At 42.9% G+C, this 25,956-nt stretch overlaps 1 protein-coding gene across 7 annotated transcripts in view; it reads left to right on the plus strand.

Moving 5' to 3' along the window:
* ENAH (ENAH actin regulator) overlaps window positions 1-22,997 on the plus strand; it is an 83,102-nt gene extending 60,105 nt beyond the window's left edge. For 5 of the 7 annotated variants that reach the window (XM_035111432.3, XM_088667368.1, XM_088667370.1 and 2 more), the window contains 10 exons: window positions 4,836-5,191; window positions 8,231-8,995; window positions 11,692-11,990; window positions 12,668-12,801; window positions 13,133-13,187; window positions 13,988-14,036; window positions 15,200-15,266; window positions 17,314-17,392; window positions 18,420-18,477; window positions 19,696-22,997. In XM_035111432.3, the coding sequence (XP_034967323.3) occupies window positions 4,836-5,191; window positions 8,231-8,995; window positions 11,692-11,990; window positions 12,668-12,801; window positions 13,133-13,187; window positions 13,988-14,036; window positions 15,200-15,266; window positions 17,314-17,392; window positions 18,420-18,477; window positions 19,696-19,733 (1,900 nt within the window). In that variant the 3' untranslated portion in view covers window positions 19,734-22,997. The remainder of the gene's footprint in view (window positions 1-4,835; window positions 5,192-8,230; window positions 8,996-11,691; window positions 11,991-12,667; window positions 12,802-13,132; window positions 13,188-13,987; window positions 14,037-15,199; window positions 15,267-17,313; window positions 17,393-18,419; window positions 18,478-19,695) is intronic. The other 2 variants (XM_035111434.3, XM_060272972.2) reach the window with 2 other exon arrangements.
* The last annotated feature ends 2,959 nt before the right edge of the window (window positions 22,998-25,956 follow it).

Raw genomic sequence — 25,956 nt, forward strand, 5'->3', positions numbered from 1 at the left:
AGTTAGGTTTAGGCAGAACTAGCCCACCAATCTTTATGTCGGTCGAATGCTTGTATTTATGGAGAGGTGCATCTTTTAAACAAAGGTAAATCATTTCCCAAAGGGAAAATAGGAGGTGGGTAAATTAATAGAACCTCAGCTGGAATAATCTCTTCCTGCTAATTAGCTAGCTTGGAGGTTGTTTTCCACATGAACTGAAGCTAAATCTATGGTTTTATAATGCATGTTAGGGATATGGCAGCAATAACTTAAACATTAATTGGAAATTTAAGCACTGAACTAACAAGATGACAGGGTAGGAGTCTTAATGAATGGACCTGGGGAGTGCTGACGCTGCAGAGTTGTTGAAACTAAGCAGGTGTGAATGTAGTCAGTCACCTTTATAGGAGACTTTGTGACTATAATAGTTGAATGTGATACTTTCCCCTTTTATCGTCTGCAAAAATTCCAAAAGAAAGGTTACTAAGGACGTTAAAGTTGTAAGTGCAGTTATTCTGTATTGGAGAAGGGTCATTGTGATTCCAAGTGAGCTGGAGCAAAATTTAAAACTGAAAAAGTTTAAAATGCACAGATTAAAAGGGAACAAGTTAAAACTAGCTAAATTGGATTGGGAATTGAGGTGAACTACAATGAAGAATGATACAAATGAGTGGAAGCTGTAAATCAGGGGTCGGCAACATGTGGCCCATGGGTCAGATGCGGCCCACATTTTACCGGTCCACAAGCTGCCCCCAAACTGAGCCACCCGCTCAGTGCAGCGGGTTGCAAGGACTCGCTGAGCAGCGCCAGAAATCGCGTCTGTGCACGCATAGATACCAGAAATCACATCTGCGCATGTCCAGACGCCGAAAATCACTTCTGCGCAGGCGCAATTTTCTGCATCTGGGCATGCACAGATGCAATTTCCAGCATCACGCTGCACCAGTCTGGCCCATAGACGATTTCCGTGGGAATGATCCAGCCCATGGCCGGTAAACCTTGCTGACCCCTACTGTAAATCTCTACTGCCCTCTGTTGGGTGATCCTTCTGATGTGAAGAAAACAGCTTGCTTTTCAAATCACTTCTGTGAGGTATCCAGCGATTCACAAGGTTTGCTGTAAAAGATTCAATTTTCAGTGGCTTGGTGCTAAGAATTGCTGCTTCGGGAAATTGGTGTATATAGTGGTGCAAATCCACTGCTGCGCAGAATGTTGAATTGCAATTGCAAGGATGTTGAACCAGCATTTTATATGCAAACACCCCTAAAATCTTTAAAATTGTGGTGCCGCTCATGAGTTGTTTTTATAAAAGGTAGTACCGTGTTTCCCCTTTTTTAATACGTAGTCATAAAGTAAGCCATGGCAGGATTTCTAGGCATTTGCGAAACGTAAGACATACCCCGAAAATAAGACATACCTCGGAGAGGCTTGAGACCATGTGGGAGGGGGTGCATGAATTGAGCGCGTTGCCAGGCGAGCCGCGCTGGGAGCCTCCCCGCTCTTCCCAGGACTTTTTTCCACTCGGGCCGAGCGCCCGGACAGGGAAACCCCCCCGCGTCAGGAGCGCTGCTGGCCCTTTTCGCGCTGCCAGGGCAACGGACGGCGGCGGGAGCGCTGCTGGCCCCTTCCACACCTTTAGAGCGTCGTGGGCTGCATGGCCCAAGGGTGAGCGGCAACGGGAGGCCTGCGGGCCCTTCCGCGCCGCCGGGGCGATGGGTGGCGGCGGGAGCGCTGCTGGCCCCTTCCGCGCCTCTGGAGCGTCATGGGCTGCATGGCCCAAGGCTGAGCGGCAACGGGAGGCCTGCGGGCCCTTCCGCGCTGCCGGGGCGATGGGTGGCGGTGAGAGCGCAGCTGGCCCCTCCCGCGCCTCTGGAGCGTCGTGGGCTGCATGGCCCAAGGCTGAACAGTGACGGGAGGCCTGTGGGCCCTTTCGCGCTGCCGGGGCGACGGACGGCTTTTTTTCTAATCGCTTTTAAAAACAAGGCGCTGGACTGGAGGGACCTTTGGTTTGGTCCGCCTGGGCTCTTTCTGTTTAAGCGCGTGCCGGGAGAACAGTTCTTCAGAGAGGCTCTCCCGGCTTCCGCCTTGGGCTCTGTAGCACCACCTCCCACACAGAGGAAGCATGAGAAGCGCAGCTGCCGAGGGCCCCGCTGACCCCCGCAGAAGCCCTCACGCCCCTCCCTTAAAGCCATGTTGTGCCGGAGCAGCCCGGCAACGTCTCGCCCCGCTCCCAATCCGCCTTGCCACCCACGAGTGGGCCATTTCAGATTCCGCCCCACTCCCGCCCTGCCTCCTCAGCCGCTGTGCGACCTAACCCCCGCCAGCCAGCCAGCCAGCCAGCCGCCCAAGCCTGGCTCCTTGAAGGCTTTGCCTTAGCAAAATCCCTGCCTAGGCTGGAGCTGGGGGAGCCTCGCGCCATCGCTTCACACGCCCGCTCACGGCGAGCACCAAGCTCCCCCGGCGTGGAACCTGCCCGGTTCCCGCGTGCGCAGGTTCAGGCCGCGGCTTCGGCACTGAACGGACAGCGGCGGGAGCGCTGCTGGCCCCCTTCCGCCCCACCGGAATGTTGTGGGCTGCATGGCCTCGGCGCCCGCGGAGCACCCAGCAGCGGATAGACTTTCCTCCCTTCCTGTATTCCAAGAGCCAGTCTCTGCAAATTCCACCCTTCCTGCCTGCCTTATAAGACCAACGAGCAACAGAAGGTACCATAATAAAATAAAATAAAAACCTAATGAAAAATTAAGACATCCCCTGAAAATAAGACACCTTGTGCTTTTTTGAGGAAAAAAAGTTATAAGACGGTGTCTTAAAAAGGGGGAAACACGGTAGTTACCAGTCAACCTTAGATACTGGCTTGGATGTCTTCATGTCTTCACATGTATCACTTTATTCTTATCTAAGATCAGTTTTGTAATGTGGGAATGGCTGCATCAGTTTGCCGTAGTATATAAGCATGGATATCAGGACCTCAAATGTTATACTGTATAGCAAATAGTCTTTAGCAAAAAGAGAGAGATTTTAATTTATTTATTAACAATGTATGTGCATCAACAGGCAAAAAGATTCATTATCCTGAGTATTTTTAGCCATTGTTTCAGTAAGCAACAAAAGGGAACCAATCTCGGCAAGTAGTTCATTGAAAATTCCTTTCCTGTTCCAAAGTCATTATCAGGCCCGTGAATTTCCGCAAAAAAAGTGCTTTCTTCAGTAGTCCCAGGATATTCCGATATGCTGTCGTGACACTTTGTAACCATTTTTTTAAAAAAAAATCAATAAGAACCTTATCTTTAGGGTGTGCTAAATTCACTTCAGATATGCTGCAGGGGAACAGAATTTTAGCAATAGTTAGTAATGTTAGTAATAACAGGAAATAATCTATTTAGGACACACACACACACACACACACACACACACACACACACACACACACACACCAAAATGGCTCAACAATGGATGCTCCCAACATTTATGCATGAAATTATCACCCATTACTACAATTAACGAGTGGTTTTATATAATTTACCTCTTTGTGGCAATAAGGTGTTACCTGTGCAATATTTTATATAGCTTAGTCATATGGGACTCCGGGTCATTTCCAACTCTACAGTTATATGATTCTATTACTGTATTCTGTGATTTGAGCTCCGCCTAGTGGTAGCAGTCAGAGTTTGGCGTTCTAAGAAATTCTGGAGCTCTCCTCCCCTCACAGACACCATCTAAAAATTCTTCCTCGGTGCTACAGTAGCATTTCCACCCCCAGCGCAAAGTTTTGTCTGCTTTCCACTGTCCACCTGTTACCTTCTTCCTTTCTCCTGTCTTTCTCCCAACTAAGAAGACCTGCCATTCCCTTGAGGAATTCCCCTGAAAGCCCATATTGCCACAACTAAAGCTTTTTTTCAGTCTATCACCCTTATTCCTTGCAAAGGAAAGTTTCTAACTCCACCTTAGCCAGGTGGACTAGGGCCTGCTTCACTCTGGCATGTAATTGCCTCATTTAAAGCCTACCAAAATTTTGGTCATTATTTGAAAGCTATCCTAGAGCAGTGCCATGTGGGTAGAACTAACTTTTTATTATTATGTAAACTTCCTTGGGGGTGCTTCTGGATCAACAGGCAAGCTAAAAATGCAAATTAAATAAGAAGTGGTATGGAGACTATTGTCTGAAGAGTGGGGTATAAATTACTACCTGTGTTCAAAATTAGCCAGGTGTCAGGTGCATTTTGCACCTGACTATCAACCACTTGCGATCAAGTGAAGGTGCCCAGGCGCCAGGGTGGCACCTGACATCTCCACCATCTGGAGGTGCATACCTGGGGACCTTGACTGTTTTCACACACTAATACCACGTCCTGGATAATTCTATCAGTCATATTTTATCTGCACAATCAGAATGAATTTCAGGAACCAAAATGAATTTTTTCTGTGCAGCCTGAGCAGGAGCAATGAACAACATTATAGTTAATTATTGTAGCTTGCTCACAGTTGTAAAGAATATTCTTACATTATGAATGCTCTGTGTCACCATTAAGGTACTGCTCCGGTGGGAAGGTAAACAGCGTTTCTGTGCGCTGCTCTGGTTTCGGTGTTCCGTTGCGGAGCAGACAAACGCCAGCTCCCTTGGCCTGTAAAGCAAGATGAGCGCCGCAACCCCAGAGTCGTTCGCGACTAGACTTAACTGTCAGGTGTCCTTTACCTTTACTTTAACCTTGGTTTAAGGAACCATTTGGTGTCTAGCTTATGTATCACGAGTCACTGATTCTTATTATGTCACACACTGGCTTGCTATGTATGTGTTCGTAGCCTTTAATCTGGTTTTGGCTCTTCATTTTAACACTCCCCGTTTTCCTCTGTTGCAGGCAGCTGCAGGAGCAGCAACGGCAAAAGGAATTGGAAAGGGAGCGGCTGGAACGCGACAGGCTAGAGCGCGAGAGGCTGGAGAGGGAAAGACTAGAACGGGAGAGACTGGAGCGCGAGAGGCTGGAGAAGGAGAGGCTGGAACGAGAGCGGCTAGAACAGGAGCACCTGGAGAGGGAGCGGCTGGAGAGGGAGCGGCAAGAGCGAGACCGGCAGGAGCGCCTAGAGAGAGAGAGGCAAGAGCGGGAAAGGCAGGAGCAGGAGAGAGCAGAATGGGAAAGGCAAGAAAGGGAGCACCAGGACCAACTGGAAAGAGAGCAGCTGGAATGGGAAAGAGAAAGAAAACTGTCAAGCGCTGGTAAGAATCGCAGTGCGTTGTTTAGAACTGTTACATGATGAAATTGATCAAAGTAATCACGTATTAAAATGGCTTATTTCTCATTTTCCTGTAAACTAACTTCCAAAAATTGGAACCTTATTGCCAGCAGCCAAACTTTCTGTATTTCTCAAATAATATATGTGTAGGGTGGTGAATTTTTTAGCTTTCATCGCCTTCTTTTTTCTGCTAATCTTAAGAAGTAGTTTATGTAACATCAGTTAGGAAAGAAACCCTGTTTTGATTACTTAAGAAGGAAGCCTAGAGTTCTGTGCTAAGTGAACTACAAATTCTCACAACTCAGTATCCCTGTCCCTTAATGCTAATCCCATTGCCAGAACTTTAAATCCTCCTCTTATCCTGGGCTCTGTTTCCCTTCTTGCCCTCTTGTTATCCTTGTGTATCCCTTTTCTCTCAGCCTTAGCCTCCTCTATCCTGTCCTGTAACCTTGGGCAGTTGCCTTCCACCTGCAGCTTGGGCCCTGTATCTCCCTTACCTTTCAGGACTTGGGTGAGAGGCGTGTTGTGCTTGAGAAATGCTGCTTATATTAGGCAGTGTTCATTCTCTCAGTGTGGCTCCAACCATAAGCGCACTAGGGATTTGATGGTGAAGGTCTCTGGCAGTTTTACCAGCCAAACTTGGCAATTGAGAGGAAACTTTGACATTGACGTCTGTCACATGTCTGCGTAATTGAATGTTTGGCATGAAAATTTAATGTCAGTAGGCAGACCTCGCACAAAGGGTCTTGCAAGTGTCTTTTAGCAAGTTGTATGGATAGTATTTTAGATGAGTCACTGTACAAAATTACTTGGATCAAAGATGGATCTGTATTCTTCGGTTAGTACTTCTTTGAATGCAGAGCTATGGCTTTCGTTGTTGTTGTTGTTGTTGTTGTTGTTTGTTGACTACATTGATAAATGGTTAACTTGAGAAAAACTTTCAAAATCTTACTTTGTTTCCAAAGACCAACCAATAAAATACAGTATGATATATAAACTGACCATTGGTGCAACAGATCCAATAAAATTACGACCCAGCCAATAGTTCTTGCTATGATAGAGTAGCACAGAATGCTTAGGATGCCTGGCTGTTTATATTTTTTTTGTTTTACACAATCAGAAAGTTGGGTCATCTCTTTTTGGGGAATGTGACATTATTCATTTTATATTCTTCCAAGGTTACATGCCTCAGAGACTTGTGTATAAATCTACAGCATAAGACTTGCTTCATTGCTGAACAGGAGTGCAGGCCGGTGTGTGTGTGTTTTCTTGAGGCTAAATGTCTCAGGAAACGTGCAACACTCTTGAGTATAAAACCTAGAACTTCAGGAATGGATGCAAGTTCATTACAGCACAATGTTCTTGTTTGGGCATAACATTAACAGTAGCACAGCTTTCCCTGGGAATGTGTGCTTTTCTTCTACAGTGTAAATGTGAGAAGAGTTAAGAAGCTTTTGCTTCTGCATTTGATTAACCACAGCTTGCCATGTTGTCTGAACCTGGGGAAACTGTGGTTAGTAGTAAAGCCAACTGCATAAACTATAGTTCATGAAGTTGGTTGGTTTTGGCTAACTTTAGTTAATCTTAATTACAGTTTAGGCTTCAGATGATACACTGAAATGCACTTAATAAAAAACGGAAATGGAAGCTTCTGATCTCCTCTCATCTGCATTTGTTCTCGTCTGAATGAAGCTAGTGTAATAGCATCTGCAGGCAACAGCCTGTAGCTGTGTAAAATCTTTTGTTTCTCAATGTAATAAACATAGCAGATTTGCTCATAAGTGCACATTTTTTACTAGCATTCCTGCAAATATTTTTGATAGCCATAAGTGGCACATCAGCACTCTAAAATACAGTAACTGATTTCTCTTCCAATGTCCTAAAGCTAGATTCTGCCTTGCCTTGTAAACAGGAGGCAGCTCTTACTTGACAAAGGCAAGCAGGCAAATGGCTATTTGCAATCTTGAATTGCTATTTGCAGACTTTATTCTACTGTATTTCCTGTTTCTAATTAATAAAACATTTGCTTGAAGAATCAACGATCTGTAAAGTGGAAATTTGTATAAGCCAGTGACTTTTGAGGAAGAATTTTCTAATTTCCAATGTTTCACATGCAGTTCTTACTTTTGGGGCATAGTTTCTACTTACTGTTGATGAAGTGTGAGCTTTCAACTGCAATCCTGTTCTCATTTACCTGGGAGCAAGTCTCGCTGAACGTTATGGCCTGGTTCAGATACCATTTTAAATCATTGTTAAAATTAAACTATGCTTTAATGTGAACAAGCAGGCTGGCTGGCTGTATGTTGCATCCTATCCCATGCCTGTGAGTTGTTTCTCTCCCAACAAACCGTGAGTGGTAAACCAAGAATAAATTTTGTCTTCCGCTCATGATTTGCTGGGAGAGGAACAGGCCGCTAGTTTCGGTTCACATGTAATCTGAAGCCAGCCTCTGGTTTGTTTCTTCCCTAGTGTGCCAAAGGAAGGTGTTGGGGAGAAGTACAGCAGGGACTTTCAAGGACTGTGCAACAGCACCCTGTTCACATTAAACCATAGTTTAACTTTAACTATGATTTAAAATGATACCTAAACCATGCCAATGGGACCTACATCTGAGCAGAAAATGCACTGGATTGTACTGTTCATATGCTGAAATTGTCATTCAGTAGAATTTTTTAAAAAAATCTTAAGATCACTTCACTTGATTCCAACCAATTGCTTTTGCTGATTACCTTTGAGAACTTACTCTGTAGTGGAGGGGTTTGGGTGTTGTTGTTTTTGCATTTCCAGAATGTGCTTGTAAATTCAAATGTTGGCACAAATATATATGGCAAAATTGGAAGCATCTATTGACAGTGTATAAATTCTCCTAACAGTAATTTACTTGTGCCTAATCCTCTGGTACTAACTATAGTCTACATTTATACATTTTGTTTGAATGCTGGTTTTGTTGCTTCATTAGCTCCCTTTTTCTCTCTCTCCTCTTTTATCCTGCCTTTGCTGCTGCTTTCTATCTTCTGTCCAGCTCCATCTTACGACAACTCCCCGTATAGTACTTCACTTCCTGACTACTCCAGTTGCCAGCCTCCTTCGGCACCACCTCCTTCATATGCTAAAGCAATGTCAGACTCTACTCCGGATTATGCTAATGTGACTTCTGCACAATCGGTTTCCTCTCCCCCTACACCACCACTAAGGCACTCTGCGTCACGTTTTGCTACATCTTTGGGCTCTGCCTTCCACCCCGTCCTTCCGCATTACGCCACCGTTCCTCGTCAAGTAAACAAAAATTCTCGGCCACCTTCACCCGTGAACCCCCCAGCCCCTTTGCCCCCTAGTACCAAGTCCACTACTTGGTCTGCTTCTAGTTTTGCACCTCTTCCCCCTTCTCCTCCTGTAATGATTAGCAGCCCCCCAGGCAAAGCCACTGGCCCAAAGCCTGTTCTCCCCATTCCAGTAACCGCTCAACTATCCCAGTTGTCCCCATCCCCTACTGCACCCAATGGTCTTCCAGAAATGGCAAATTATCCAGCACCTTCGCCACCTACCTCTGGTCCAACGCCGCCACCTTCCTTTCAGCCTCTCTCGCTCTCTGGACCTCAAGCTTCCTCTCCAAGTTCCCCTAATGCCTCGACTCCCTCATCCAAGCCTAGTGTTCTCCCTTCTCCCTCTGCAGCTCCCCCTGCCTCTGTTGAGAACTCTCTAAACTCTGTGCTGGGAGACTCCTCTGCTTCTGAGCCAGTCTTGCAGGCAGCCTCTCAGCCGATTGAACCTCCTCCGTCCCAGCAGGGTAAGGTTTCCGTTACTGCTACTAATTAATTAATCAGGAATGCACTCAAAACTAATTTGCATCTGAAACTTGATTTATCCTGAAGAATTAGCATGTTGAAAAGCTGGTGATCTTAATACCCTCAGCAAAAGTTCAGCAGAATGTCATGAGGAATTGTGAAACTTTGTAGAGCTGAGATACGTTTTTTTCAGTCAAATTTAAATAGTATATTCTGGTTATTTATTTTTCTTTTCATTTCTGGAAGTCCGCTGAAAGAGTTTCGCTAGGTGGTTTTTTGCTTTTTTAACCATTGGACATTAAATGAAGAATGTTGGCTGTGAATTGGGTTTTTCTCAGTTCAGTATTATTCACAAAAATTATACAGAAAGCATAATTTGTAAGATTTAATACGACCATTTAAACATACTTTAATTTGGTTTGTTTGTGTATCCAAAATAGTTTTTAAATTGCAGGTGTTGCATTGATTTAATATGTTTAGCTGAAATTTCTGGGGATCCCAAAGGCACTTACTTAATGTGATACAAATCTGGTTTATAACAAGATGAATTGATCCTTTTAATGTTCCCCTCAGTCTGGGCTAAACATTTTAAAGAGTCTGTTACTCTAAATAACTCACAACTCAGGAGCAGGCAACCTTTTATTGCAGGCATCCCCAAACTGCGGCCCTCCAGATTTTTTGGCCTACAACTCCCATGATCCCTAGCTAACAGAACCAGTGGTTGGGGAAGGTGGGAATTGTAGTCCAAAACATCTGGAGGGCTGAAGTTTGGGGATGCCTGCTTTATTGATTTGAGGTGTTCCACCACTGCAAGGACAGATGAAAATCAGCTTGCATTTCATAGGGAATTTACTTCTGTAATTGTGGACCACCCTTGGTTAGGGTTTTTTTTAAAAAATAAATCTAATCTTATTTTTCATCCAGGCCATAGCTGCCAAGTTTTCCCTTTTCTTGCGAGGAAGCCTATTCAGCATAAGGGAAAATCCCTTAAAAAAGGGATAACTTGGCAGCTATGATCCAGGCAGTGGGGCAAAACTACTCATTCCATCAACATTTAAAAATCTTCTAACTCACTAATGTATGCTGTATTAATATTTCTGGAAATAAGCACGGGCATGAGGTGCAAATGTATAAGGTATCTTGTCTTAAGCTTGCTAAAATTGGTGGGATTTAAGCCTGTGTTCTTTAGACTTATAGTGGGGATACAAACATTATTGATGTGATCATTACCTTGAAAGGAGGGTATTTTTTTATTTTTCTTATATTATGTATTTTGTGTTTTTGTGTTGTAAACCACCCCGTGGTCTTCAGATGAAGGGCAGTATATAAATTCAATAAATGCAAATAAAGAAGAAAAGGTGTAGAACTGGAAAAGATGCAGAATGTGGGCAAAATGATGAAGATGATGGAGCAGCTTAGAAAAGGGGGCAGGCATAATAGAGGTGTACAAAAGTGGCTAGACAAGTTTTTCTTGCTCTTTTAGTTCTAGACCCTGAGATCATCCAGTGAAGGTGAACCCTGGGAGATTAAAGACATACAGAATGAAGTACTCATTCACCTAGTTTAGGCATGGGGAACTTCCTAATACAGCTCCCAGTTTCCCCCTCATTGTTGTCTCTCCAGCAAACCACACCCATCTGCCACCATCTGTGATGTCAGGTGTGGGGCAGGCAGAAATGTGCATACCTGGGGAATCTTAAAGTGCACTGCCAAGGGAGGTTCCCTGTCACTACTGATCAGCAGATTGCTGGTGAGAGCAAACCAATTGGGGTTCACTGCACTATGAATTTACTCATGGGGAACTCCATAGCCAGCAGATTCCAGCCAGAGTTGATCAGCTGATTGGTAACTTCAAGCAGCACTTGTCTGGGCTTGAGTACAGAGGAAAATGGGTCACCTGATATCATAGTGCTGTCTGATGATTGACAGGTCAGAGTCACCCTCGGAGGGTGAGAGAACCCAGCATTTGGCCCACCAGCTGAATCCAATTCCTCACTCCTGATGCAGTGCGTAGTTAAACTATGGCATTTGGTACCACACAATGTAGTAATAGACACCAACTTGCACAGCTTTAAAGTAGGGTTCGATACATTCATGGAGGATAAAGCTATCAGTGACTACTTGCATCAAGGGCTATATGCTCTCAATACCCATTATAGGGAACCATGAGCAGGAGAGTACTGTTGTGTTCCTGTCCTGCTTATGGGATTCCCATATGCATTTGGCCACCATGTGAACAGAATACTGGACTAAATGTGTCCTTGATCTGACCCAGCAGGCTCTTCCTATGTCATTGGGCTTCTATGCATAGCTTCTTCTTGTGTGCACCATGTTTTACCTCTGTCTTTTAGGGTAGGGGTCTGTTTTTTGTTGTTGTTTTTTTAAAAAAATAACGTTGTGCAAAGGCCGCTCAGTATCACGTCCCTCAAAATATTCACGTGAATTTTGTTTGTGGCATCTCTATTTCCTCTTAAGAAGTTTGATCCAGTTTTATTTCAAGCTGAATTGTTTGTTCATTACTATTTATGTGTGCATATTAGAATGAAGGACTATTTTTCTTTGATATTGAAACCAATGTGGGGACCGTGCAGTTTCTCTCCCCCCACCTTAATGTAGTAGCCTATAGAATTGGTTTCCTGACAGTCTTCCCTTTTTGTCACAATTTTTGTTTGGTTTTTGTGTGTGTGTTTTTAATTAGGTGTTATCCAAGGACCACCTGCACCCCCACCCCCACCCCCACCCCCTCTCCCTCCTGGCCCTGTCCAGTCACCACCAGCAGTCCCCCCTCCCCCTGGACCCCCTCCCCCTCCCCCTCTTCCACCATCAGGACCGCCTCCCCCACCTCCTCCCCCCCTTCCGAACCAGGTTCCTCCCCCACCCCCGGCCCCTCCTCTGCCTCCCGCGGGTTTTTCCATGGGATCGATGTATGAAGACCACCGCCCTTTAACAGGACTAGCAGCTGCTCTTGCTGGAGCCAAACTCAGAAAAGTATCACGGGTAAGCACAGTTCCAGGCATTATAATTTTAACTATCAAATTAAGGTCTTCATCTACTCAACCGGGCCATAACGAATGGCTAGAATAGCAATCAACAATGTCACTAATATGCTTATATCTATATTAGAATTAACTATACAGTGGTACCTCAGAACAGAATCCGTTTGACTTCCAAAACGTTTGGAAACCAAAGCGCGGCTTCTGATTGGCTGCGGGAAGCTCCTGCAGCCAATCGGAAGCCGTGGAAGCCCCATTGGACGTTCGGGTTCCAAAGAATGTTCGCAAACCGGAACACTCACTTCCAGGTTTGCAGCGTTCGGGAGCCAAAATGTCCTAATACCAAGACGTTCGGGATCCAAGGTACGACTGTAATGGGATACTGTTCAGATGTAACCCAGTATTGGCCTTGCAGGTCAAATTTGATAGGTGGGTAAGCTGCTGTTATGCTTCTGCTGCTCCCACAAATAAACAAAACAAGGAGCACAGCTTGGAGGTTCCTCAGCCCTGGGGTACGGCTAGGCTTTCACTTAGTCAAATTAGGCGACCTACCAGTAATTATTAAAAGACTTCGAACTTTTCTCAGACTCTTTCAGACCTTTGTTGCCATCTACAAAAGCTGACTCCTCATTCTAACAATATAATTTCCATGTCTTTAATCTTGTGCCTTGTCAATTTAAGAATGAAGATTCTCCTAATACCAGTGGAGGAGCGAGTTCTGCTTCGCCCAAAACAGATACTGGCCGTGGGAATGGGCCCCTCCCGCTTGGAGGAAGTGGCTTAATGGAAGAAATGAGTGCCCTGCTGGCAAGAAGGTAAGATGATGGTTTAATTTTTACATCTTTAATATAGTTCTCACTGCACAGGTTTGGCAGGTGTGTTTTTCCCATCATGGGAGCAAATGGCAAAGAGCTATAAACACCTCAGATTCCTGGTATGCGTACTGTATGGTGCGCCTATGATGTGAGCACATTTTCAGTGTGCACACTTACGTTTTTGCATGCTGAGTGTCATTTGTTTACTCACGCCTGTTTCATCCTTCAATGGAGGACAATTTTCACAAGCTGCCGAGGAGTGATAGCAAAGCCATACGTTGGCAAGCAGTGTTAAGGAGTAACTGAGTTCACTTTTTGTCCCTGCTTGAAGGAGACGAATTGCTGAGAAGGGATCATCAGAAACAGAAACGAAGGAAGAAAAAAACGTAAGTTGACAAATTGCAACATATCATATAACCAAATTACAGGTAACTCATACCTTATGCTTGTTTTATTTACGTGATCACAGCTTTGCACACACTACACAGCTGCGATCATGGGCTTACCTGGCAGCATCTCAGAGCACTTGCACCTCCTGCCCTAAAGCTTGTTGCCTTGCTTGCTGGGCTTTGAGAAGGCAGCAGGAGGGCTCTGGGACCCTGCCAGAGCTCTTAGGCCACCTTCCCACCCCTGGGTAAGCAGCCCTCCACCTTGCAGAGTGGGGGGTTCCAGGGAATCCAAAAAATGATTCTACACATTTTTGTGCTTATACATGGACCCTCAGAACCAAATTACCTGTATTTTAAATTTTGAGATTAACTTGCCTTAATGGGGAAAACTGCTTCGGTGCTTCATATCTGTTTTTAAAAAAATATTTTAATGTTCCATCTGATTACAGTGGTGCCTCGCTAGACGAAATTAATTCGTTCCACGGGTCTTTTCTTATAGCGAAAAATTCGTCTAGCGAATCCCATAGGAATGCACTGAATTTTTTTTTGAATTTTTTTTGCCCATAGGAACGCATTAATTGAATTTCAATGCATTCCTATGGGAAACCGCGATTCGCTAGATGAATTTTTCGTAAACCGCATTCGTCTAGCGAGGCAAGCTCCGCTCGAAAAATCATTTCGTTAAGCGGAAATTTCGTTAAGCAGGGCATTCGTTAAGCGAGGCACCACTGTATTTCACCTCCAGAAATTTTGACTAGACTTGCAAGTTGATTGTATTTTTCATCTAATTTAAATAGGAGGAACCAGAGCATTCTGCTTCAAAGCCTCCTTCAACAAGCACACCTGGTAAGTTGTACAGAACTCTGACATTCACATAGCTGACACAAATTCCATGCGTTCATTGTCCTTGCTTTTAAGGTTCACTTTCCAAAATCAAGTATGTCAGTAACAACGTTAGTTCTATATCTAGATCGGATTTCTAGTTTGACAAGCAAAATAGCAATCTCTGCAGCTTTTAATTGGATGCTGTTGCCTACTGTAAATACGGATGCAACAAATTTCTTAAGATAGAAATGTTTGAATTCCTAGAATAATAGAATCATAGTGTTGGAAGGAACCCCAAACCTCATCCAGTCCAGCCCTCTGCAATGCAGGAATCTCAGCTAAGACATCCATGGCAGATGGCCATCCAACCTCTGCTTAAAAACCTCCAAAGAAGGAGAGCCCACCACCTCTTGTGGGTTCTTCAAGGTCAGGCACCCCCAAACTCGTCCCTCCAGATGTTTTGGGACTACAGTTCCCATCATCCCTGACCACTGGTCTTGTTAAGCTAGGGATGATGGGAGTTGTAGTCCCAAAACATCTGGAGGGCTGAGTTTGGGGGTGCCTGTTCAAGGTGTTGTGTGTACATCAGGCGTGATTGAAGCCACCGTTTCCATCTTAACCTGTCATAATAGGGCTTGTATATGGGCTCCCTTTTTTACTCTTCCTTTCAACCAGTTTTTTTTAAGGGGCATATATGTCCTTTTAAAGGACTGGTTGAAAGGAAATATGTAAAGGACAGTGAGGTAGAGGATAGCCAGTGATTCAGCATTGCAAAATTCTTAGCAGCAGCTTTTTTAAAAAAGGATGATTGAGTTTGTACAATGGGTGTACATAGGAACAGAATGCCCTAATGGCTGGGGTCTAAAATTTTGTATGTCTACCTGGGAAGAATTTCAGGTAACAGCGTATCACTTGCTGAAAGCGTTGGCTCAGCATGCTGTGGGTAAAATTCAATATGAGTTATTGGGAAATGGGTGGAATGTATAAGACAGCAAGTATTTCAATGTCACTGCTTAAATCTGTGGTACACAGCCAGGCGCAAAGTGATTGGAGCAGTACAAGTCATCTTAGCTCATAAAGATTACTCTTTTTAAAGTACTATTGTTAACAGCTCAGAGAAGGACTTTTATACAGCAGTAAACAAATGTATGTAACTAACATCCAGTGATTTTTATCTCCTGCAGAACTAACAAGAAAGCCTTGGGAAAGAACGAGTGCAATGAATGGAAGCAAGTCACCCATTATCTCGAGGTAGTTGTCTTTTATTTGCAGGGGACAACCTCCACCCCACCCCAATGTGACTGGAACTGAGGGATTTTATTTTTAAAAACTGGATATTAAAATGCAAACCTAAGTATTTTATGGCTATAGATAGTGTTCCGTATCAAATGAATCTTGTGCCAAGGAGTAGAAGAATCAAATACCTTTTAGCCCTTCAATTATTTGTCCTTTAAAGATTTTGTTTGTTTGTTTGTTATAACAAAGCATCCAGTGAAAGATGAAGATCAGTAATAAAAAAAAGAGGGGCGGGGTTACTTTCCTTTTTCAAGAAAGCCCGATGCTGAATTATTAATTTTACATTGTCATAGCAATCTTTCCTCAGGAATTAAACAAGTAACACATTTAGAATAAAGGTATACAGTGGTACCTCTAGTTAAGAACTTAATTCGTTCTGGAGGTCCGTTCTTAACCTGAAACTGTTCTTAATTAGAGGCGTGCTTTCACTAATGGGGCCTCTTGCTGCTGCTGCGCCACCGGCACACGATTTCCGTTCTCATCCTGGGGCAAAGTTCTCAACTTGAAGTAACTCTTCCACGTTAGCGGAGTTTGTAACCTTAAGCCGTTTGTAACTCAAGGTACCACTGTACTAAGCCTAAGTAGTAGATTGTGTATGAGTACAGCATTAATAAGGAGTTGGAAAATGATTTCACTACAGAGTGTTTTGCCCAGGGGAATGAGATGGCTAGAGCACCAATGGAGAAGAATTTGTTCTGAATAGGACCAAACATGGGTTAGAGCTCAACGTTGAGCCTACCAAGTGGCGATAGCAGCAGCGAATAACACTTTCTTCGCCGCCTCTATTGCATCTGTTGAAAACAGTTCCATGAGACTCTTTCAGGTAATTCATAATTTAACAGAACCACCTTCTCCATTGGGACTCCCAAGATCTCTTGCAATGATTTTGCAAAAATAATAATAATTGCAGATAAAATCACTCAAATTGGAACTAGTGATGGTGGTGAAGGACCTGTGTGAGTGACTGGATGTAGTTGGAGGGTAAAGGTAAAGGGACCGCTGACCATTAGGTCCAGTCGTGGATGACTCTGGGGTTGCGGCGCTCATCTCGCTTTACTGGCCGAGAGAGTCTGCATACAGCTTCTGGGTCCTGTGGCCAGCATGACTAAGCCGCTTCTGGCAAACAAGAGCAGCACACGGATACACTGTTTACCTTCCCGCTGGAGCGGTACCTATTTATCTACTTGCACTTCAACGTGCTTTCAAACTGCCAGGTTGGCAGGAGGGTGGATGGTGGTTAATGGATAATGACATTGAATCCCAAGAAGACATAAGTACTGTTTTGGGAGGGGCGGCAGGTGTGGGGGACTCCCTGGTCCCAAATGGGGTAGCTCAGGTGCGCAGCCGTGGGGTCATTTTAGACCCACAGCTGTCCATGGAGGCACAGGTTAATTCTGTTTCCAGGGCAGCTCCATCTGGTATGATGGCTGAGACAATGCCTGCCTAAAGTAATATCTTTAGTGGATTCCTCCACTAGATCAAAAGCCTGTGGACAGAAGGAGGAGTCCTTTGTTGACTGATGGTGAAGTTTGGGTCCAAGCTTCACCAGCAATGAACAGACTAATTTATCACGTAACCAAACATCCCATGGCCTTCCATCAGCTGTGTGTTTTTAGATGGACAGAAAAGCATTATTATAATTTAATATTGTTGCTGCTTTAAAGACTTTATATCAAGGCAGGATATAACTTTTTATGTAAAGGAATGCACTCGGAAGTGAAACTTGCATTTAAAATCAACAACGCAGCATTCTACTTTTAATGGTCAGACTGTCATTCTCCCGATATTTTTCAATTTGAGCAAAAGACCATCTAGGTCCAGCAGAAGCAGTTTGCTCATCAGTCAAGAAAACAGAATAATTAGACTTCTTAACTACTTGGGGTGGGTGGGTGGGTTTGTAAAGGCATGGTAGACAGTAGATCACTGTTCTTACAAATTGAATTGCTGGTGGAAGTGGCAGGTAGCATAGTTAACTTGAACCATGGTTGTTTGTTCTTCATAGACCAAAATCTGCATCCTCTGGGCAACCCAGTACGAATGGAGTACAGTCTGAAGGGGTAGACTATGATAGATTGAAACAGGTAAATATTTTATACTAGAACTCTAGTCCTAATGTTTATGATATTGACTTTAATTATTTCTGGTTGACAACAAACTTTTATTTCTATAATTTCTCTGCCATTTGAGCAGCATGATGGTGTACAACATGATAGAAAGAATATTAAGCACAGCAATAAAACATTTTAAAAACAACAACAACACAAATATGCTTAGTATGCAGGTCTTAAAGCAGTCTGTTGAAATATCTACAGAAAACATCGGAATATAGCTGCCTTCAGTCACTATAAAACACTTTAATCAAAAGGTTTTAACCAGTTGTCAAACTGCCAACATAGGTGGTTACACATGCATCCCACAGACATTATTAAGCTTATGGGCTTAATATCCTGGTTAATTAACAGACATTAAACCAGAATTCCAAGTTTTGACCTTAATAAGGAACTCTAGTTTTAAATGAGCAGGGTCTCTGAATGAATGGCAGAGGGGACATGGGCAAAGTGCACAGGCCTGAAACCAGTTTCTGGCTTCATAAATTGTGGTTATGAAGTATGTAAGGATACCTCCTAATCTTACATAGAATTGCTGCTTAGCCAATTTCATTGTCAATAAGCACTTCTTTTTAAGGCATTGCATCAATACTGCCCCTGTTTTACATAACATTCCCTGGGGTGGGGGGTTCTGCACACAGTGAGGCAGCAAAATCACACTTTTCTTCCTTATCCCATCACACTTGCCTATCTTGCCACTGAGATCCCCAAGTTTCCACAAATAGATGCAACAATCAGTATGTGCGCAATTCCCAGATTTGTGTGGTGGAGGGGAATTAGCTCTATATTTTGAGCTTGTGTTCACTGGATTCTCTCTGTGCACAACCTCTATACAAAAGTAGAGGGGAATTGTAATTTGATCTAGGTCATAGAAGCACTTCATTTGGAGTGTTGCTACTTGAAATTTAAAAGTAGGCTTGTTGAATCTTTTTCAATTTCGATACCTTTTAAATTGCCTTGGGCAAAACTTTTGACTTTTTAATTCTGTTCTGATACATAGGATATTTTAGATGAAATGAGGAAGGAATTAACAAAACTAAAAGAAGAGTTAATTGATGGTGAGTATTTCAACCTATGACTGATTTTCAGGATTTTAAGGATGGAATTGTATGGGTTAGGGATTTGAAATGGAAAATTCTCAGACCTCACATGCTCACCTTTCATTGGCACATGATCCTGACCCCCAAATGTTCCACTATCACAATTACAATGGAGGAGTATGTTTCAATTGGATCAAGAGTTTCACTTCAGGTCCATGAGGCCTCTATCCACTCCTACCTGAATTTATATCTAGTTTTGGGGCAAGTCACTGTTTTGCCTCAACTTCCCTATCTATAAAATGGTGGTGTAAATATCTGTTAAACTGGCCTACCTTCAAAAGGTGATGTTCGAATTTAAACTTGGAATCTAAAGCAGACTGCAGATTAAAAGCTCTGGATAATGACCCTGCCCCACTTTATTATGTACTTAGGCTGGCTCCCAGAACATTAGATTACCAGAGCATGGTTTACTGTGACAAAGCTATCCATCCCAGAATAACAATAGCTGTAAACCAGCTAGAGCTGGGAAAAGGCACTCAGCACCACCAGAACCACTTGGGCTTCCCTGGACAAAGCTGGATCCAAGAAAACACCCAGGCTATGTACCTGCTTTTTCATGGGGAATATAATCCCATTTAGAGCGTGCGGTCTACCTAATTCCCAGACCATAGAAACACCTAGCAACAGAGCCTTCATCTTGTCAGAATTCAGTTTCAGTTTATTAGTCTTTTTGGGACTATCACACTATAATGCAGCTCCCTCGGCCTGAAGTGAGATGAGCGCCACAATCCCGTAGTCGCCTTTGACTGGACTTAACCATCCAGGGGTCCCTATACCTTTACCTTTTACCTATAGCCACATTGTCTGTACCACATGCCAGTGTGGGGTAGTGGTTAAGAGCGGTAGACTCGTAATCTGGGGAACTGGGTTCGCATCTCCGCTCCTCCACATGCAGCTGCTGGGTGACCTTGGGCTAGTCACACTTCTCTGAAGTCTCTCAGCCTCACTCACCTCACAGAGTGTTTGTTGTGGGGGAGGAAGGGAAAAGGAGATTGTTAGCTGCTTTGAGACTCCTTCGGGTAGTGATAAAGCGGGATATCAAATCCAAACTCTTCTTCTTCTACGTTTGAGGAAACATTGTCTTGATACAGGTTTTCTCAAATGAACAGACCACATCCTTTCTCTGTTGAGAGACTACAGATTTTAACAGCAATTTCCCTCCTCTTTCCAAATCAGCAATCCGGCAAGAACTGAGCAAGTCGAATACAGCATAGTAGGACTTAGCCGTTGTGACCACTGGTCTTGGCACAAAATCGACTACATTTTGCGAGCTGTTAGAAGAAAATGGAAAAAAATACACTTGGAAGAAGGGCAAGATTCTGAAAGCTTTCAGACATCACTTCGGTATACGATTTCCCTTTGCTGCTGTTTTCTGACTTTAAACCTGGTGGAAAATGTTCTTAAGTTGCGGTAACCGATTTATGCAGAAAACCCTATACCTGTCAGACGAGATCACACTGCATTGAAATGTTTTCATATCGAGATGAAGCTGCACATTCACAATTCATTAAGACTAAGAGAAAGAGAGAGAGAGAGAGGAGAGAGAAAAGCTTGGGAAGGCTTTTCAGAGAGGTTTTCTTAATGAAGGGTTTAGCAAGTTATACTGTTGTACAAATGTATCTCAGGTTAGTCTTCCTATCATATGGCGTGTTTCCATGAATTAAAGATCAAACATGACTTCAGTTCACAAAATAAAGAACAGATAAGAGTATGCTGTAAAATACCATATTGGTGAATGAGAGATCTTCTAGGATGTGATGATATATTGAGTTTTGGAATCTTATGATAGGAAGCCTCTCTAGTTAGCCTTCGTACAGTTTTGTAGGGGAAAACGCAAATGCTGTTCTGAGTATAAAGATGTAGATGCCTTCCTAAATTGTAATGCTTTACCAAATCTAAGACTTCTCCAGAAAACAAATCAATGGTCAAATGTAAATTGTTAGATTGTTAGAGACTTACCGTAGGTTTTTGAGCTTTTAAGATTTATGCATGTAGACATTTTTGTAATATAACACAACCACAGAGTTGGCTTTTTAATTTAAAACATCCTTGCATGCCACAAATATTAAGTAGCCTTTTTACAGTAAGGCCTAGTTAATGCCCAGGCAAAACTTGGGAGGTGTAGGGTTGGGGGTAGGGTGACTTTTTTTATTTAAAAAAATTTGTATTAATTACTGCACTATTTTTCCTTATATTGCATGCATGTGTAATAATAAGGAAAATGTTGTGACTTATCAGTAACCATGTTAAATAGAAGCAGATACTTAATAATTTTTTGTATCATTTTGTTTGTATTTCAAAATTAGTAATGCTTCAGTAAGAGGTTTGGAAACCCTTAAGCAATTTTGCTTCTTTTTCTTAACTTGGTATAAAGTTAAGCATCATGATTAAACTTAGAGGTAATTTTTTTTAAAAAAAAGAGGCATACAAAAGTAGTACAGAGCAGTCTTTCCACAGCAGCTACTTGAACCTGTGCATTGAGGTCAGTTTCTACTTAATTTGGGAGTGAGCATAGTGCAGGTGTTATTTATGCTGCCAATCCTTTAATCCCAGTTTAAGAGACTAGGAGCAGGTCATGGGATCATGTACTTCTTCCCAACCTCTCCCCATCGTAAATTCCTCCTGCCCTTCTCCCCATCTCTGAATCTTGGTTAACAGTTGCATCATCACTGGCCCCAAACTTGACAAGATAATATTTTAACCAGGACTGGAAAAGCTTTTGGTGCCAGTGCTGCCTGTAACCAGGGTTATGGAGCCGGGGGGTGGGCAGGCCATGCCAGGAAAGGTGCACATTTTCCTACAGCTTGCTCCTGTTCCTTTAACCATGCAGTGAACCTAGGTCAGGTACGGCCAAACCTGGCCCTCCAGCTGCTTTGGGACTACAACTGCCATCATCCCTAGCTGACAGGACCAGTGGTCAGGGATGATGGGAACTGTAGTCCCAAAACAGCTGGAGGGCCAAGTAGTCTAGGAGGTCAAATATTGATGCACAAAGTCACACGATGGAAAGTCTTAAGAACAGTGGTGTCAACAACATATGCTTCAAAGATGAAATTCACTTTGTTCCATCTCCTATTCCAGTGTCCAAACTTTTACTAAGATATCCCATGCAAACTTCCAGAAAGGGATGGGGTGGGGAATCCTGCAATTTTAAATGTTGTAATTCAGCAAATAATGTGCAACGATCTATAATTCCCACTGCCTCTTAAATTCTCCATGCTATATAATAGTGCCATATTTATCTTGTGAGCTATGCTGATTTGAAAAACAACAACTTGTGGCTATGGACAGAATTATTCATTTTCTTGAATTACTCATGTTCATCCAGTTTAGTTCATAAGAAAGCTTTATTTACCATATCCTCCCAAGTGTTGGGCACCAAAGCAAATTAACAGCTGCTTATTGCTGCTTAAAGTTTTCATTGAGGACATTCTCTGTTTCCCCTCTTTCTGTAAGATGGAAGTATGGCATATAAAATATGATCCAAAAATCAGTGGTTACATTTTTTTTAAGTGTTATCTGCATGCATTAGTTGAAGGCATTTTTAAAAATAACAAGGCAAACAGATGTTGCTCTCAAATTAAGAGGAGGCATTTTCATCTTTTAAAAGTAATTTCTGATTAAACAGTATAACCCTAAATGCTTACTCTTTTCAGAAATCATGTCTGATTTTGTTTGTAAAGAAAATTCAGAGATAGCCTAGCAGAATGTTAGAGGTGTAAGTGGTCCAAAGGTAAGAAAACTGAGTTACTAGATTGTGAACGAAACTGGTTAATGCACTAAACGTTTTGTGCCTTGGTCTAAAAATAACATGATTTCTGTGCGAAAGGAAAAAAGAAACAGGTCTTTGTACTCTTTCTACATGCATAGTTATGTGATCCTGAATTGGACCGTTCCAGGAAATCCAATTTTAGTTAAACTGTAAATTAAGGCTGTTTTAATGACAGCTATGCCATTGCTAGATAGTCCTGTAATTAAAATGAGCTACAGAGGAAGCTTAGGTTATTTTAATTACTGTTCTTTTAAAAAATGTTATGATGGTTCCTGTGCTTTTGTACAGCGGATGCCTTAAGCTGAATATGTTTTAGGGGATCACTTTTAATTCCAGGAAGGTATTGCTTTCCTCAACACTGTGATCTGATCTGTGATAAATCTGTCCTATTCATACACAAGTGGCTAACAAGTCAATTGCAAACAAACTGAATGTACAAATCTTAGTGCTGGTGCTGAAATCTCTTCAGAGTTGTCATGAAACAAAGTTCATTGTTCAAAAAGTTTGCAAGCATCAAGTGTCAATCAAAACTGAAGATGAAACACTAATGAATGTTGAATTTTCATGCATTTAGTTTTACCTCCTTTTGAGTTTTTCTTTTTCAGTTAATTCTCTGCTATTTTTACCATATTGTGTCATTTTAAAATTTCTTAAAATGCTAACTTTGTTTTGTTTGAGCAGATGAAATAAAATTGCAATATATACATGCTGCTGCTATTGTTTATGAGACTTGATGTCATAATGAGAAACTGATTCCTCCTCCTTGGCGTTGATCTATTTCTATTGTCCTAAATTCATAGCATACTAAACATGCTACCTCCACAAAGAATGTAACAAATAACGCTCATAATTCAAAACTTCTGCTGAATCCAAGGAAGTGGCTCTATTTCATCTTGAAGTTGCTTTTGAGCTTTGTTTTGTCTCCATCCAGGCTCCCCATACCCCCCCCCCTGCCGCCGCCGCCAACACACACCACCACCACACTACATTACGCTACACAAAAGCAACACCATACATTTTGTCCAAACAGTTGTTTGTGCTTGTTCCTTTGTTTCATTTCTTTTAACCCATTAGTCCCCCCTTTTTTTTCTTTGCTAACATCTTGTGTTGGATATGACGCAAAAGTGATTTGTGATGCTTGCTTTGTCAAGCTTCCACCCTTTCACTCAAATCGCTTCTCACTTTCTAGGTAATGTCATTTATGTGATTTGGCAGACTAGATCAGGCATCCCCAAACTGCGGCCCTCCAGATGTTTTGGCCTACAACTCCCATGATCCCTAGCTAACAGAACCAGTGGTTGGGGAAGGTGGGAATTGTAGTCCAAAACATCTGGAGGGCTGAAGTTTGGGGGTGCCTGGACTAGATCAGGCATGGCCAAACCTGGCCCTCCAGCTGTTTTGGGACTACAATTCCCATCATCCCTGGCCACTGGTCCTGTTAGCTAGGAATGATGGGAGTTGTACCATAGTCTCAAAACAGCTGGAGGGCCAAGATTGGCCATGCCTGGACTAGATCATAAAAAGCTCCCTGTTTAAATTCGAAAGACAAGATCAGACATTAATGAGGTCAAAGAGAAATTATGGGCTTCATTAATTAAATGGCACCAGGGAGCACTTTTCCATCAAGTGGAGAGTATGTGGGTATCTTGACAGTGACATTAGAAAGGGGATAAGTTGCTGGTATATGTAGGAAACAGAAGCAGAGGAGGCGGGACAGTAAAAGCATAAACATCTGATTTGAGGCTGGAAAGGGAGTATGATGGATCATTGTTAAAACACTTAAGTAAGTAACCATATGCCTTTCACTTAGGAAACAGCATTTTGAGGTCATTGGATTGTGTAAGCCTAGGTTTCCCTCTGCTGACTACTGTTGGAATTTCAACTATATAGGCATGAGGTAGTTCGTTAAAAACAAGTAAAGTGTGACGCTCCATAAATAGGATTTAAATACTTTATACACTCAAAAGAAATATTTGTCCAACTAAATCATACTTGGAAATAAATGGACTTATCTTACTTTGAAGAGTCTGTTTGGAGTATGAGTAACCACTGGATATCACCTTATGCAAATAACTACCGGTACACTGGGACATTTCATTTTCAAAAATTATGTCCTAGTAATTAAAGGCTGCCAAGCTATCATACATCTCCCATGAAGGAGGGGAGGGCTGTTGTCACTTGCTGGGGGGGGGGGGGAGAAGCCACCAATCCCATCAAAGTTTAGTGCACTGCATATAAATTATTGTGTAAGTTTGGGGAGCAGAATGATACCATGTCAGCATGATCAAAGTTCTTAAGAACCACATACAGCAAGGTTTTGGTATGAAGCACAAGAAGCACAGTCCTTGTTCCTGCAGCTTCCTCATTAGCACTCCCCCATATTGCCTCCACAATTGGTTCATTTCCCAGGATCCAGTCATTGCTCTCGAGTTTTTCATGGCAAATGTCCCTCCCCACTTCTGTCACTCATGCAGCTCTTCTTTGGTAGGTGGGTTGTCCTGTTCTTGCTGCTGCCACCTTTGCTCAATTATGCCAGATGGTGTTGGCAGGCGCTAGCAGTTGTGTGTTGATCCACACAGCCACCATGGGAAAACACAAGGTCACCAGATTTGCTTGTGCCGTAGCTGTTGTGCCCAGTAGCATTTAACATCCTTTTCTTCTTGCCATCTCTTTGAGGCATTTCCAAGGGTGATGGTATAATCATTAGCAGCTGGTGAACAAAGCCAGTGTCGTTATTTTGATTCTTCTTTCCATCTCGGTCATGACAGGCGCAAATGCTTCATGATCACCTTCTTCTTGTAAAGGCCTTTAATGTGTTCTTCACATTAGCAGTGCCTTCTTAAAGCGTTCTCTAAACCAGCTCAGCATTGAATGAGTCTAGGCAGAATTAAATTCCTTTAATTCTTTTCTTAAGAAAGAAAGAAAGAAAGAAAGAAAGAAAGAAAGAAAGAAAGAAAGAAAGAAAGAAAAAAGAGAAACATATGTTGGCAGGAACATTGTAAGATTCCATGATGATCGGTTCACAACAGGGATGGAGCAAACTATGACCTTGATAAGTGTTTGCTGGTCTACAGCTTCCATCACCCTTGAACGTGCTGGCTGAGCTTGTTGAGAGAGTCCAGCAATATCTGGAGGGCTGCAGGTTTCCCTCCCTTTGTTTACAAAAAAGGGATGGACAAACCACCTGGAGAGGGACAGGAAATACTGCATTGGGCTGAGTGTGGGGAGAATCACTTTGACTGGGGCTGAGTGCAGGTGCTGGGTGGCAGGGAAGTGATTGGACTGTGAACCCTGTGAGGAAAACGGCCCACTTTTTTGTTCCCCTACCCAGAAAAACTGACTGTGGACAAACACCAGCTCCCTCGGCCTGTAAAGCGAGATGAGCGCCGTAACCCCAGAGTCGTCTGTGACTGGCCTTAACTGTCAGGGGTCCTTTACCTTTATATTGGGTTGAATGATTTGTGTGACCCAACCTAATAGGGCAGACAGAAACCCATGAGAAAGGCATTACACCTCTCAGTTCTGGACAGTCAGGGAGGCTGAAGGAAGCAGGAGAGACAATTGCTGCCTTCAACTTTCCAAGGCACATTATATAAATAGAGCTGATAGTCCCCTTACTGAATATTGGATCTTGACCTTGGCTTAACCAGGCTGACAGAACAGCA

This window comes from Zootoca vivipara, chromosome 3 (genome assembly GCF_965207765.1).
Source record: "Zootoca vivipara chromosome 3, rZooViv2.hap1.1, whole genome shotgun sequence".
Classification (NCBI taxonomy): domain Eukaryota; kingdom Metazoa; phylum Chordata; class Lepidosauria; order Squamata; family Lacertidae; genus Zootoca; species Zootoca vivipara.